Below are 15102 nucleotides of genomic sequence, written 5' to 3' on the forward strand. Positions count from 1 at the left end.
GGCAACTTCTTCTGAAGAAGTAACCTACCTTCCAGGTCACATTTAGTGGACATCGAGGCTCTTAGCTTAGATTGTAAAAGTTTTAGATCCTCTTCAACCACTGAAACTGCAGTTTGTGTCTAAAAATTGCAGAAGAGAGAAGTATTCTTAAAAGTGAGGCACAGCAACAATACACGGGCACTTACAGGAGTACAAGAAAGGATTATACCCAAGAGACATCCATCATCTGCTTAATTTGATTTTTCATCTTCTCATTCCGGTCACCTATAAAACAAAAGGCTTGAATTGCTTTTTCTCTATATTTTGTTGATTCCCCCCAAACGACACAATTATGCTCAAATATTGAAAGAAAAAACCCAAAACCAACAGAACTGATGAGACTAATTGATTTTTAAGAGAATTGCTTCTACTGGGATCTTCATTTTTTAAAGGAAAAAAAAAAAAAGAGAATTACAAACTTAAGTTCAGTAAGTAAACTCCCACTTGTACGATAAAAATGTTATCTATGCCATTCTGAGCAAGGAAAAATAGGTGAGATAAAGCTCCTTCTCTCTCAGATCTCTCTCTACCTGAGACAAATGTCTTATTCAGAAAGAGTCACTCCTGTTCTCTCCCAGGTGTGGTTTACAACTGGTCCCCAAGCCCCAGACCGCAGCCCAGTACTGGTCCACGGGCTACTGGGAACTGGGCCGCACAGCAGGTGAGCAGCAGGTGAGCGAGCGAAGCTTCACCTGTATTTACAGCCGCTCCCCATCGCTCACATCACTGCCTGAGCTCCGCCTCCTGTCAGACCAGTGGCAGCATTAGATTCTGCATTATGGGGAGTTGTAGAATTATTTCACCATATGTTACAATGTAATAATAGAAATCAAGTACACAATAAATGTAATGCACCTGAATCGTCCCGAAACCATCCCCTGTCTGTGGAAAACCTGTCTTCCGTGAAACCAGTCCCTGGTGCCAAAGAGGTCGGCGACAGCTGGTTTAGAACACCTGCCATGCAAGCACTGTCCACTGGAGAGACAGCGTCTACAAGCATTTCCCCATCAGTAAACAATGCTGCCCTGGTCTCCACTCTCCCAGCCTTGGTTTACGGCTCTGACCACCTCAGTGTTCTGTAAACTGGCTGTGGGACTTAAAACCACAGAGCTGCAGAGACGCTAAGTATTAAAATGTCATCTGCAGGAAGCTGAGAAACAAGTTCCTCCTACTGTATGTGTTTAACGCTTGGAGGTCCAAGGCCCAACCAGCACACTCAGGTTCTCAACGGAACGGAGAAACACGGCCAGTGTTCTTTGTAAGCCCACTGCTCTGCCCACCCCGCAGCCCACCTCAGCCAAGGCAAACAGTGCAAACATACATACTAACCCAGCGATACCTGCCTTCAACCCTAAAGCTTAGGAGGAAATTCAGCCAGCTGGTGAGTAGCATCGTGTACTTAATTAAAGACAAGAAGTCAACAAGGGGTCCATCTCGCCCGAGGCTGATCTTACCTCCCACTTCTCCGTTTGCTAATTCATCTGACTCACTTGCTCCTTTATTTTGACCCTCAGATTCAGATTCACATTCACACTCTAACCGATTCAACTGCGTAATACAATTCGTCAAAGCCTAGACAAGAACAAAAGGGTATTGGTAAGAGCCTCTCAATTTTAACTCAACAGATTCCATAAGAATTAAGCATGTATTCGTGAGCATGAACTTACATTAATATTGTCATCTTTGTGAGCGAGAGCTCCTTCGAAATCCTTCTGAGACTTTTCAAATGATTTGATTTGCTCACTGAGCTCAGCATGCGATTTGCTCCAGTCCTCGATTTCCTGCTGCAACTGGAAAGTAAAAACGTGCGATTCCCACAGTGAGGGCTTCTGCACCGGAGACATTAGGACCGTGGCCGGTCACTACAGCGTGAGACCTCAGTTAAGGGTGGCCCCAACCCACAGAGCTGCAGCGAGAACATCAGAGCTGTCAGGGAAGTTGATCCAGGTTAGTGCACCCTTCGGAAAACTGCAGCCAATTCAAATAATTCACGTCCAGCAGGAACAGAACACACCCTACTGTCTCCCAAGTCTAGACTCCTACGACGTAACCTTTCCTGGGCTAGTGGAAGCAGGAACTGCTCAAAGAAGGGCTATAAAGTATCCAATCCTTAGATCTAAAAGCTAACCCACTGCCCCCCTGAGGCTACTCAAGTTAGTAGTAACTGGTTGGTGTTTGATAAAACAAAGGCTAAACACTCCAGTCACTGTAATGAATCGTACAGAAGATAGAAAATCCAGAACAGAGAATATATACACGTGCCCAATTTGGGGAGCAGTTTAAACTTTGCGTATCTAAGAACAGAATCCTGCACGCATATTTCATTACCTTAAAAGCAGATCTCAGAACAGATATTCACGAGGTAATGATATTGGGTTCTCTATGTTATATGACCTAGGACATGAACTTTTCTTTACCTGCTCTTTCTTCTTCTTAAGCCTGGCATTTTCTTCTTGAACCCGATGGCATTCAGATTTCACCTTCTCTTCACTAAGCTTAGCTTCGTTAAGTGCAATTTGAACCTAATGCAAAACACTCCTGTCAGTGAATTAATTCCGAAGAAAACCAAAGGTACATTTTCCCAAGCAGACATCGTGTCGTGTTCATTTTTTGCATGTTTTAGCATCACTGCCTCTCCATAACACTAAGACACAGTATTAACATCCTGCAGGAATCGCAGGCAGCTTTACCTCTGAAAATTCTGAGGCATTCATTGAAATAACGTCCTTTAACTTCTCTATAGATTTCTTGTTTTCCAGTATCTGTCATGGGAAAACGGAACATGAAACATGTATTAGGACTTCAGCAGAAACACTGGGATATGCTAAAAAGAAGAAATACTAACAAAACATATCCCAGAGCCATCCTCTGTGTTTCGGATAAAAGTAGGCGATCCAGTTTTAGTCTAAGGGAAAAATCAAGAACTTTAAGAGGTAAGGGAAAATAACTGAAGGCATAAATATTTCCTGGTATCCACAACCTTCCTACTTAGGAAATAATGTAGTAGGTGACCAGACAAAAAGATGAAAGCAAAGAAAATGAAAAAAACTTTCATGTAAACCAGTTCAAAGCAATGGTTTTTCTCCAGGTGGTAGAAGAAAAAACAAACAAAAAAAAACAAACCCCAAGGTCACTTAAAAAATTCTCTTGCTGAATTAAAAATGGTAGTACTGGAGACAAAATATAGACAAATCTCACATGGACGAATTCCAAATAATTTATGAAGATTCTGGCTCTTTCAGGAGGTGGAACGTAACTCAACTTTTTAACTGTGGGGCTGCACACAGTTAACTTCCTTTCAAAGAGTACAATATGCAAAACGTAAAAAAAAAAAAAATAAGCGTAATTTTACAGTGGGGAAACCTGGCAAATGCTACCTTAATGAGATTATCAAATTTACTTAGGTGTCGGTTTATGGGAACCCTCTCTACTATCTTTGCAACTTTCATGTAATTCTAAAACTCTTCTCAAGTTAAAAGGTTATTGAAAAAAGAACTTTGCAAGGCAAAGCCAAATAAAGTTGCTGTTTGAACTGGGTGACAATTTCTTAGTTGTTCTGTATGTTCCTGAGAGCAGAGCCAAGCCACACGAAAATTACCAAGAGTTGAGGACAAAAATACTTCCTAGGCCCATGATAATAACTTGTTGTGTTGGTACTTAAAATTCCACAAAAATGGACAGAAGTGGGTTCAACTTCCCTGACTTCCACTCTTCCTTTACTTAATAGAATGGAAAATAGAGTTCAACTTATTCGATCTACAAAGTAGTTCAGAAGCCAAATTACAGCAACACTTTAGCAGCAAAACTCTTACCAAGTCCTGATTCTTGACATTCTGTTCTCTCTCGGATTCTAACATAACACGAAGATTTTTAGCTGTGTCATCCAGAGATTCATTCGTTTCTTCGAGTCTCTTGATTTTATCCTACAAAAAAAGATACTAAGATTAGTAATGCTCAATACTTTTACTCTTGTTTTTAGAACGTAATCCCCAAAAGAAATTTTTACCTTAAATTTAATTGCTTCATCAGAGAGAATCATATTTTGTTTCTTGGCTTCTTGAACATGTTTCTTTGATTCCTTGATCTATATAAAATAAAGCATTCAGAATTATACATTGTAGTGCTACCAAAACTTATTTTCAAGTGGGTGACCCCTCACATAAGAAAGCAGTACTTTACATATGATATGATTACTTAAGATTTGGATGATTTGTAGGAAATAATGGAAGAAAATATGATTTAAAAATAACATAACTGAACTATAAGACAGGTGAAAATAATTCAAGCTGGAACCATGGGGGAAAAAATAATTATACCTTCTGCTCATAATTTGACAATTTTTGAACAAGTTCTGCATTTTCTTTCATGATAGTCTTCAACTTCTCAGAAATTTGCTGTTCAGTGACTAAAAAAAAGAAAAAACAGATGAAGTTATTATGATCACTAAATGAAACTGAATTACCCAATGTATTAGCAGCAAAGACATGTTATCTGGCACTATGAGGGAAAAGAACTTCTTAGCATTAGCTATCATGGCTTTAAAAAGCAATCTGTAGTTAGTAGCAATAGGGATGTAAAATTATTATTACAATGTAAGAAACATAACTCTTATTTCAATGAGATTGCTGTTTAACTTTATTTCAAAGGTGGGAAGTACAGTCAACTGTTACAGCTTGATACTCTTCCCTGCATGAAGCCCCCTTCTTCTCAGACAATAGCATCACTTCAGATATATATTTGCAAAGAGATGCAGAAAATACAAGCATACTGATTCACATTTCTATTCCCCAAATTACCTACTTAAATATTTAATGTATTGATTAAATCATTAGCACAGGAGCACTGTTCACAAGTCCTAAATCATGCATCGTATCAACATTTAAAGTCAATCTGTCCCAGAGTAAACTACTCATCTTCTCCCCACTCCCACAGTTTGCTCCTCCTCATCTATCTTCATTGGCAGCATCACCATCTACTCTATGGCCCAACCTAGCAACCCGGGAACAGTAAAACTGTCAGAAGTTAGAAGTCAATCAGACATCAGAAGTCATGACATCTACTTCTAGCTTACACAAAACCCACGCTGAACACCAATACAGAGGGAGACTAGTACAAATAACAAAATAAGCCTAAAAATTTACCTTGGTATACTCTATTCTTTACCTAGAAGAGAGAAATAATTAAAATTAAGTTTGATGTCAAACATTTCATTAATAGAAACATATAGTTCCCGATACAACAGTCAAAATCATAACCAAATGAGAATTTAGTAACAGTTTGGTTCAGCAAAATGAATCAATAGGATTAAAAAAATAAAAAAAGGTTAAAAAGCCTTTCAAACGTAATTGGTAGTGATACTTCATAGTCACTAAGGTAAATATCTTATTTTTGCAGCTAAAGATATGTCTATATATTAAATGAGCATCAATCATATGAAATGTGTAACTAACTTTAACAACAGAAATAGCTAATGTTTTCACAATAAATATACTAATGCTTTACTCGAAGTCATTTATTTTGACAATTGCAAATAGCCAGAATGAAGTCTGGAAACAACGATTGTTCAAAAAGTAAAGGTGTAATCTTTGTACTATGTTATGCCCGTTTCACTCACCAGAAAACATCTTAGAAATCCTATTCAAGGTTGAATACTGGCTGAATTTAGAAATAATTCTAATAAAGCTAGATCGTTTGATTTTCCTAGACCACTAAAAATTGTGTTCATAAATCTGGAAAGTGTACAAGCAATAAGAGAAATGACAGCTAACATCTTTCCCAAAGGGGCAAAACCAAATCATACCCCAAAGATAGCACTGAATTATAGGATAATAAAATCTAAGCAGTAATTTAAAACAAAAATACTATTACTAAATTTCTTTGTAACCCAGAACATATTTCCCCTATCAAAACAGTGATGAGATACTCAAGACCAGTCCACAAATCATCCATGGTATCTCACTATTATTACAGTATCTACACATCACTTATAATGCTGTTATAGGAAAATGCACTCAGAAAATTCCAACGTGGAAAGAAATGACGATTTCTCTAAGTCACTAACGAGAGACGAGGCCTCCTTTGTCTGCTTTCACTTCCACTAACAGGCACGTGGGGGCAAGTTCCCAAGAGTCAGAAGCTGAGGCTGAGGACCAGTGGTTACACACGGAGCCTCCGTGACCTTGTGAAAATCAAAACAGGTGCTACGATTTTTTAAATGGGAGAAACAAGAGTGGGAAACATGTTTCCACCTTTTCCCTTTCTGTTCACCTTTCTAGTCTCCCTTCTTCCTTTTATCTGAAAAAAGGCCCCCATGAGGTTAGAGAATTCCTCACAGGAATCCAGGCCAAGAAAACCCTTCTTTTTAAGTGATTTTACAAATCAATTGTGCAAGGAGAGAAAACTTACTAACAATGATTATGTCCAACATAAGAAATCAGAAAAATAATATTCAATTTTAGAAAGATTTACAATCAGTGCTCTTGGCCACGTTTAACTGTTCAGTTTCAACTGAAACCTTTTCAACTGCAAAGCTCATTTACACATCATGTTAAGTAACTATGAAGCAAAATGATACACAGCATAAGTACGTATATGCATGAGTATACACAGACATACGTACATATACACATGAAAGACAAATTCTGCACAGAAAAAAGACTCTAAGGAATAAAAAAAATTTAATCACATGTCTTTGGACATTATGTAATCTTTATTTCCAAATAAAAAGATATTTTCTGAGTATAATAGCACATGACCAAATCAGAAAATCTGGGATATATACAAGAAAAAAACTGAAAAACTATCTCATTTCTTAGATATAAGAATTTTTATCATTTTGATGCATTTTTTCTCTGTGTATAAATATGAGTGTGTGTTTATACGTACACGGTTTATCTACACTTTAAAGTCTTGGTTTCTTTTTTCCACTTAACGTTAAATTGTGAGCATTTGCTGTGCCCCAATGTCTTTGAAATACATAAAGCCCCCTAATATCTCATTATATGGATGTACTATAATTTAATAATTCCCCTACTATGGCTCATAGCAGGTTGTGCCAAATTTTCACTCTAATAAATACTGTTCCACAGAATGCTCTGGTACAAGATCATTAATGTATGATTGGTTATTTCTTTAGGATACATTACTAAACATGGTATTAATACTATCTAAAAGGATATGACCGTTTTTAAGGCTTCAGATATATACATTATTCAACTACTTTTCAGGATGGTTGTAAGAATTCCCAATTCTAACAGTGAATATATGCACCCACTTAATTCTTAATTTTTAGGTTTTGATATAAGGGATTTATATATTGAGGTTTCCCCACTGAGATTATACACGTTGTCTTGTGCACTTAAGTTTTTACCAACACAAAAATTACACTAAATTATTTTAAAGGTTAGCTTCAATCCTAAGCATTAATTTGTGTTCATAACTAAAAAAATAAATAAAAGGGCCAGTGATTACAAAACAAACCTTGTATTTATGAATGTCAGTTAATTTAATTTACTCACAACAAGGATAGTTCTCCAGAAGAAAACAGCAAATGAAACAATTCCCAAGAAGGCAGTGATGAGTACAGGTTTCCATGGCAGCCCATAAAAATCAGGCCCAGGCTGAACATCATCAGGTAACGTAGCAACTATCTGAAATGGACACATCAGAAATAACGGGAAACCTGAAAGGAACTTACAATTAAACAGTCACAAAGAATTATCCATACAAGTTCTAAACCAACCTCTATCAGATAACTACTCCCTCAGAAATCTTCAATAGCTTCCACCGCTTCAAGAAAGACAGGATATTGGAAGTCTCATATTTCTTGTTTGGCTTATAGTGTTTTTAAGTATTAATAGCACGAATCTAAATGTCTTTAAGTTGAGGCTATAGTTCCAGTCTGCAATAGGCCCCGCCACATCACCTTGTCTAAAACATGCTAGAATCCTTCCGGGTCGTACTTTTCCTTGGATAAGTTGGCTGTAATTACTTTAAAAAACCGCGTAGGACATAAAATGTAAATATACACATAATCAACTTTTGCGGCTGCAAATAAAACCAATATGAGGATAACGAATAACACAAATAATGTGTTATTTCTCCTACATTTTTAAATCTCAAATCTATTCTACTCTTACATAAACAAAGAACAGATGCTGAGTAAAATCAGAGAGTTCTTGATAACTGGTCTAGATAAACTACTCTGAATTTAAACTGTCTGCTATAAAACTCAACGCCTTAACTCTGCACGCTTCCTTGAAGACGCGCATTAAACACCTGCGCGCCCCACGCCGCGTTTACCTCCCGGGGCGAGCGGCTACGGGGAAAACACCTGCGGGCCCGTTTCGATTTCGCTCGCCAAGACGTAACAAAGTGCCTGTCACTTCGCCAGAGCTCGACAATAACACGGACCCGTGACGAAACCTTCTCAAACGCTCTCGCTAGCCTCCCTAAACGGCACAGAAACGTCCCGCCTGCCTCGGGCCCGACGCTCCCTTTCCCCTTTGCCCCGGGGGTCGGCGAACCCGCTCCGCTCACAACTTGCCCGCCCGCCCGCCAGGGCTGGGGTCCCTCCCTGGAGACGGGGCCGTCACCTCCAGCAGCTTGGCTATGAAAGCTGCGTAGAGAACCGACAGGGGGCCCAGAAGCTCCGGGTCCCCCGGGGAGGCGGAGAGAGAAGGCACGGTGGCAGGTACTGGGTCCATGGCGTGGGGACAGCTCAGCGGAGGCGACGCTCCCCGGCGGAACGGCACCGGACGCCCCCGTCCCGGTTTCCTCCTGCGGAACGGACCGGAACAAGCGGCGGACGGGAAGAGCGAACTCGGCCTTGGCCAGCTGCTGGCGCTTTCCGCCCAACGCGGCCCATAAAACACGTCACCAGGCGACGCCCCCGGCGGACGCCGACGTGCGACGGCGCCGGCCCGCGGGGGCGGGGCCAGGGCGGAAGGAACCAACTGCGGGGCGGCGCGGGGGGGGGGGGCGGAGAGCGAACAGCTGAGCGGAAGAATCCAAGTCGAGGGGGGGCCTGCAAAGAAGTTCACCTGCCCGCAGGGAGGAAGCCGGAAGCTACCTGCAGGAGCCCTGTGGGGGGCGGGAGGGGAAGAGAGGGGCTGGCCTCCCACGCCCGCCCAGAGCCGGGGGACGCCCGGCCCCTGCCCCTCTATCCAGGCAGGAACCCCTCCCCGCGAAGGACCCCGCTCGCGCCGGGCCGCCGCCTCCCGGGCGCGCCCTCGCCCTGCTCCTCCGCTTCCGCTTCCGGGCCTCCCGCCGCTCAGGTGGCCTCGTGCTTGCTCACACCCCCAATTAGAGCCTTATGCTAAGGAGTGACGTCATTATCGCACCTGTGTCAATGGGTTCAGTTCTGGGTAACACGTTTTTGTTTTTTTTTCTTTCTTTTTTTTTTTTAAGGAAATATGAGTCTCCCCATGTTGCCCAGGCTGGACTTCAACCCCTGGGCTCAAGCCACCGTCCCAGGTAGCTGGGACTCCAGGTAGCTGGCCACATTTTAAGGTTGTCTTACTTGTGGCAAAGGACAAGGATAATGAATAGTCTACAAATCATGTTCTAAAAGTTGAGAAGCAAAAACCATATGATCCTCTCAATAGATGCAGAAAAAGCATTTGACAAAATTCAACACCCTTTTATGATAAGAACGCTTAACAAAATAGGCATAGATGGAACCTACCTAAAAATGATACAAGCCATATATGACAAACCCACAGAAACTGGGGACATTTAATCTGAGGAAAAAAATGGTAGTGTTAGATCTTTAAAGGTGTATCTTCAAGTTGAGTATGAAGTCAGTTCAGAGGAACAATCAAGCAAGAACAGGCAGGAAAATCCTGCAAAAGCAGCGTGAGGAAGGGTGCAGGGAGAGGGGAGGGCAGGCCCGAGAATACAGACTGGCCACAGGACAGAATAGAAAAATCCAGAAATAGACCCAGCTGCGTTGGAGATTTGGGATACGGTAAGTCAGCTGGGGAAAAACAGGCTTGTTAGTAAGTAGTACTGGCATATTTAGAAAACCCTATGGAAGATGATAAAAGTGGATCTTTTTCTCATTGTTCACGAGGATAAATTCCAAATGTATTAGAAACCTGATGCAAAAAGGGAAAACAAGTACTAGAAAAAAATGGGTAAATTTTTCTCTGTAGTGTGAGTGGGCCGGACTTACTACTTTGGTGTGAAAATCTAGAAGCAACAAAGGAAAAGAGACTTGCCCGGCTCCTGGGCAACTTGGCTTTCAAGTTCTGAAAAGGTGACTCATTCCTTTAATTTACCAAAAAAAAAGAAGTCCAATTTCAACAAGTACTATAAGAGGGAGCTCAGTCCTAAAAAGCTTGGGCAAGCTCCGAGGTGGATTAAATATCTCACTTGGATCATGACTCTCTCCAGAAAGATCTGAACAGTCTGCCATAAGTCACTCTTTCTAAGAAACGTATCTGACGGATCCCTCTCCTGCTGATGACCTTCCAGGATGTCCACCATTAAGGGTCTGACACCGCTCGCAGCACACGGCTTCTTTTCTGCCTTGCCCCTGCCTCCCGCCGACAGGCCACCCCCCACCCCCAGCTCCGCACTTCCAACACCGCCAACTACTCACGCTCCCCTGGCTTCCCCGAGTGACCTTCCCTCCCACCTCCGTTCCTCTGAACATGGAATTTCTTCTGTCTGACTGCACGCTGCCCCACCCAGCCCTGCTAGTCAACCACAAACTACACGGTAAGCGCTCACCTGTCCGCCGACTCTGCTGAAAGCACGTCTCAGCTAACTTCGGGCCTTTCCTATTGTCCTGCCACCGCTATGAACCAACTGATGCCACGTGCTGTCGGGCCACTACTTCTGTCCCTGCTTTGCATAGCATCGTATTTCAAGTGAATGACTTTATCTCCCAGCTAGAACTGACGGTCCACGCTTTGCGGCTCTGCCCCCACCCAGCCCCGACATGCAGCAAATCCCTCCGCACGTGCTGAACTAGGAGCCCCCTAAAGCCATACACCTGCGGCTCGTTTCAGGGGCTATCTTTCAAAGGACAAGGGGCCATTTTCATAAAAACGCTTTAAATTCCTCACCTCACGCTCAAAATCAACTTAAAAACTGTAATAGCACTCTAGCGAAGAAACTATGGGTCAAACTTACCGTCTTACTTAAATAAAACATGAATGAATATATTAAAAGGATTGCATTTTCCAAAGGCGTGACGCCGGCTGGCTCTTCGGCATTTATCTCGAGTTGCTTTTTTGCATCAACAGCATCAACGGGAGCACCTGCTGTTGTCATTAGCCCTAAAATTGGAGAGGAAAATGAATATTTTATTTTATGCTTTAGGATAAGAATTCACTTTAAGTACTTATTGAGGATCCACTAAATATTCGTCACTCTGCCTGGAATATGGGGTTTTAGGATAATTGCACCGAGAAAAAAAGTCAAGAGTGCCAATTAGAGCCACCATATCCTTCAATTACAAAATGAACGCGTCTCCAACTCACTCCACCCCCGCCAGCCCCCGCCAGCACCTCCCTGGCAACATAGCCACTATCGGAACGGTATCTCCTCACGGGAATTGAGAAAAGCGGGATTTCCTGCTTTCTCCGCATAGACACAGCCATATCCAACAAATGTTCAGTTAGTGCTAGTGATGCACTGTGCTAGAAACTTCAGGAAAACAAGGAATGGGGAAGACGGAGCCTCGGTTTGCAGACTTGCAGGTGGAATGCACCAGTGCTCCGCACAGCATCTGGCACCCTGCAGGTGCTCAATAATTGCTGGCTGAATGGAGGAATAATGGCCACATAACAGAGCATGGTAAATGCCAAGAGGGACTGAAGGGGGTTGCTGAGGGACAGCAAACTGGCTCCAAGGCTCTGTCCAAGAGACAGGATGCCAGTTACACCTAAAGGGGTTTCCGCAGGACAGGGGGGTCGCAGGGGGTTTCCACGTGAGTTACGTGAGTCTGGGGCAGGTTTTGTAAACATCTGGGAGTCCGGCGTGCAAGTAGTGAGAAGCTGGACTAGTGGCCTCTAAGTTCTCTCTCCCCCCTAAGATGTCATCCACCACTGATCATGAATTTGACTTCATGTCAGCGCCGCAGTCAGTCCCTGAGATGCAAATAAGGGACATTTGGGAAGATTCACCTGTAAAAGTCGTTCAGGTCATTTTGTGGTGGAACTTAAAGGACAGGGCAAAAAACCTGTTTGTAATTCTGTAAGCAGAATTTCCCCCAACCTTTAAAGTTTCTGAGCAATAGAGCAATAAACCTTAAGGATGCATGACTTATCTCCGACAAGCAGAACCTTTCTGAGTCAAAGGAGTTTACAGGTCTGTATATTCATTCTATACAAATACAGTGTCCTCTGGGACATGGGCGACCTCTGAGAGGTCATCCCTCCTCCAGTTGGCAGAAGGCCTCTCCCTGCTGTGACTTCTCCTACACTTTGCGTGTGTGTGTTGGGGTGGGGTGTCAGTGCAGTGCCACCGAGCCCCGCAGGGGGACACAGTAAGGCTGTATCTATCTTCCAGACCACAAGCTTTAAAAACACAGAACAGTAATGACATCACCATGTCACCATCACCGTTTTGGATAGACAAAATAACACAATTAGCTGTTCTGATTTCCTGTAAGGTGAGAGGAAGCCACATGGAAATTAGAAAGCTGTTGATACCGTTATTAGGGTTTGCTTTTTAACGATTTTTAAAAACATTTTTTCATCTCCCACTGGATGTTTCCTGTGTGCTGTGATGAGGTTCTCCTCCCAAGTGCTGGTCTACACTGGGCTATTACACACTGCAAAGTCCTGTACTGGCTCATGTAGGCTAAACACCCCTGGACACCTTCCCTGGGTTATACAAAGTTTTGTTTACCATGTCCAAATAGCACATGGAAAAATGAACTGCATTACTTTGTCTTCTGTTCAGGAAAAAGAGGGAAAGTGGGGAGAAAACACAGAATTCCTGAGTTTGAGAGCCGTGGTTCTCCAATTCTAACTTGCTTCAGGTCAGTCTTCTTGGAGGGCTTGTTAAGACACGGATTGCTGGTCCCACCCCCAGAATTCTTGACACTGTTGGTCTGGTTGAAAACTACTATTTTAGAGCATAAGGCCTTTGAAGAATAATATTTTAGATTAAAATAATTTATACAAGCTAGTGACAGCCAAGCATTGGTCTATAGGTTAGTTTCTCTGGCCTCTTTTCTTTATATATACAATTTTTGTTTCTAGAGACAAGGTCTTGCTCTGTCACCCAGGCTAGAGTGCAGTCGTGCGAGCGTAGCTGACTGCAGCCATGAACTGCTGGGCTCCAGCGATCCTCCTGCCTCAGCCTCCCGAGTAGCTGGGTCTACAGGCACGTGCCATCATGCCTGGCTACTTTTTCTATTTTTTGTAGAGATGGGGTCTTGCTATGTAGTCCAGGCTGGTCTCAACCTCCTGGCCTCCACTGATCCTCTCACTTCAGCCTCCCCAAGTGCAGGGATTACAGGCGTGAGCCACTGTGCCCGGCCTCTCCATCTGTCTTAACCCCTGCTTTTCTCTCGATTAGCTCTGGGAGTTTTTTTTTTCCCCCTTAAACTACCATATATCTGTATTATTCTCTCCTCTATTTCCTACCTTTGGCAACAAATCTCCTAGAAAGTCGTCTTTATGATTCTGTCATTACTTTGTAGAACAAAAGTAGCAAGCTTTTACCTGGGTCCAAGTCTTTCTCGGTATTCAACTGCTGTGACACTTCTGAGGCTCCCGTGTCCCTCGTCACGGGCTGGTCCAACTGGGTGGGCTCTTCAGGAATCTGCATAGTAAGTTCTTCCATGTTCTCTGGTGAGAAATGATCCTCATGGGGCGGCTGCATCTCTGCAGGTGAGAAGAAAGCAGTGAGCTGGCACTACCTGTCAGCTAACCGCCACCCACGACCAGCACGGCCCCCCGAATACAGCGCCGGGGACCCCAACACCACCCTCCACGCACGGGCACCCTGCGGGTGTCGCCGGGCAGGCAAATAGGAGTTTCAGTTTCTTTCATCCCACTTAAAGGACGACTAATCTACGTGAGAAAATTTACAAAGAAGTATTTCATAAGTAAATATATTTATGGCAGGGACTTCAGTAACTTAACTTCCTTTGGCGAACCAGCGCACGCCCACACAGAAAAACGTGCAAAAGGGAACCGCAGTCAAGAGCAGAAATGGGAAACATCTATTTGACATAGAAATAACATGATCCCTTCATACGTGAGCGTGCTCTTGTCACACAGCTAGTACAGAGAAGGGCATCCACGCCAAGGCAGCGTGCTGAAGTCCCTTGCAAATACTGTCACAGCATGTCTGAGAGCCAAAGAGCACGAACCCATCTCCTTCCCTAGGAGGCTCAGGGCACAGTCCAGTGCGACCCACTGCAGACATGAGCCTCTTTGCAGCCTCGTATTTCACCCTGAAAATGCATTTGAATTTTGCGTTCTCCTCCAAAATACGTCTGCTTTGAGTAAATGCAAAAGTGTTCCCCTGCACTGACTCTCAGGAAAAATTAGCACTTTGGGGAGATCCATTTTCCTGAGGCTTTACGGTGCTCTGCAGCACGCCCTCAGTGCAAACACGTGTGTTTGAAGAGCCTGGGCACAGGGAACAGAACATGGAACTAGGAATCGGGAAGCTTCTGTCAGGATATTTGCTCGGGGTCAGTTCGGCAAATATTTACTGAGCGGCTTCCGTGTGACAAGCACTGTGTTAGAAGGCTCCTCCTCCTGACTCCCTCCTTGATTAATGTCAACAAGAAAGCCCACGTGTGTGGGAGAGGTTCACTGCAGTCAGTGACGGCTCCCGGGAGGCGGGAAAGGACAATGCCATCCGCCATCCACGAGACATATGCGCTGGAGGGGGAAGGAACACGGGCAGAGCATGGATGTGAGTGTCATGCCGGCCGATGCTGGGCTGCAGAGCGGTTCTCCTACGACGTAAACCCTGTGTCCAGCAGAGCCCCCTCCTAACTCGACACGACACCTGTCCTGTGTTAACAGGTCTGCTCCCTGCATCATTTTCTTGTTCATAGTTTTCTCTTTCGCTTTTTATAAAGGTTCC

The 15102-nt window shown here is 43.4% G+C and overlaps 1 protein-coding gene across 6 annotated transcripts in view; it reads right to left on the reverse strand.

The window, feature by feature from the left end:
* The window catches only part of MIA3 (MIA SH3 domain ER export factor 3), a 40850-nt gene that overhangs the window by 13336 nt on the left and 12412 nt on the right, over nucleotides 1-15102 (reverse strand). For 3 of the 6 annotated variants that reach the window (XM_069484490.1, XM_069484491.1, XM_069484489.1), the window contains exons 5-17: nucleotides 13722-13883; nucleotides 11179-11324; nucleotides 7557-7688; nucleotides 5181-5202; nucleotides 4356-4444; nucleotides 4046-4123; nucleotides 3852-3962; nucleotides 2730-2801; nucleotides 2457-2561; nucleotides 1707-1829; nucleotides 1494-1611; nucleotides 209-264; nucleotides 29-119 (exon numbers count right to left, since the gene is read on the reverse strand). In XM_069484490.1, coding sequence (XP_069340591.1) covers nucleotides 29-119; nucleotides 209-264; nucleotides 1494-1611; nucleotides 1707-1829; nucleotides 2457-2561; nucleotides 2730-2801; nucleotides 3852-3962; nucleotides 4046-4123; nucleotides 4356-4444; nucleotides 5181-5202; nucleotides 7557-7688; nucleotides 11179-11324; nucleotides 13722-13883 — 1305 coding nt within the window. Of the gene's footprint in view, nucleotides 1-28; nucleotides 120-208; nucleotides 265-1493; nucleotides 1612-1706; nucleotides 1830-2456; nucleotides 2562-2729; nucleotides 2802-3851; nucleotides 3963-4045; nucleotides 4124-4355; nucleotides 4445-5180; nucleotides 5203-7556; nucleotides 7689-8633; nucleotides 9122-11178; nucleotides 11325-13721; nucleotides 13884-15102 lie in introns of those variants that run through there. The other 3 variants (XM_069484493.1, XM_069484494.1, XM_069484492.1) reach the window with 3 other exon arrangements.

Source organism: Eulemur rufifrons, chromosome 11 (assembly GCF_041146395.1).
Source record: "Eulemur rufifrons isolate Redbay chromosome 11, OSU_ERuf_1, whole genome shotgun sequence".
In the NCBI taxonomy this organism is placed as follows: domain Eukaryota; kingdom Metazoa; phylum Chordata; class Mammalia; order Primates; family Lemuridae; genus Eulemur; species Eulemur rufifrons.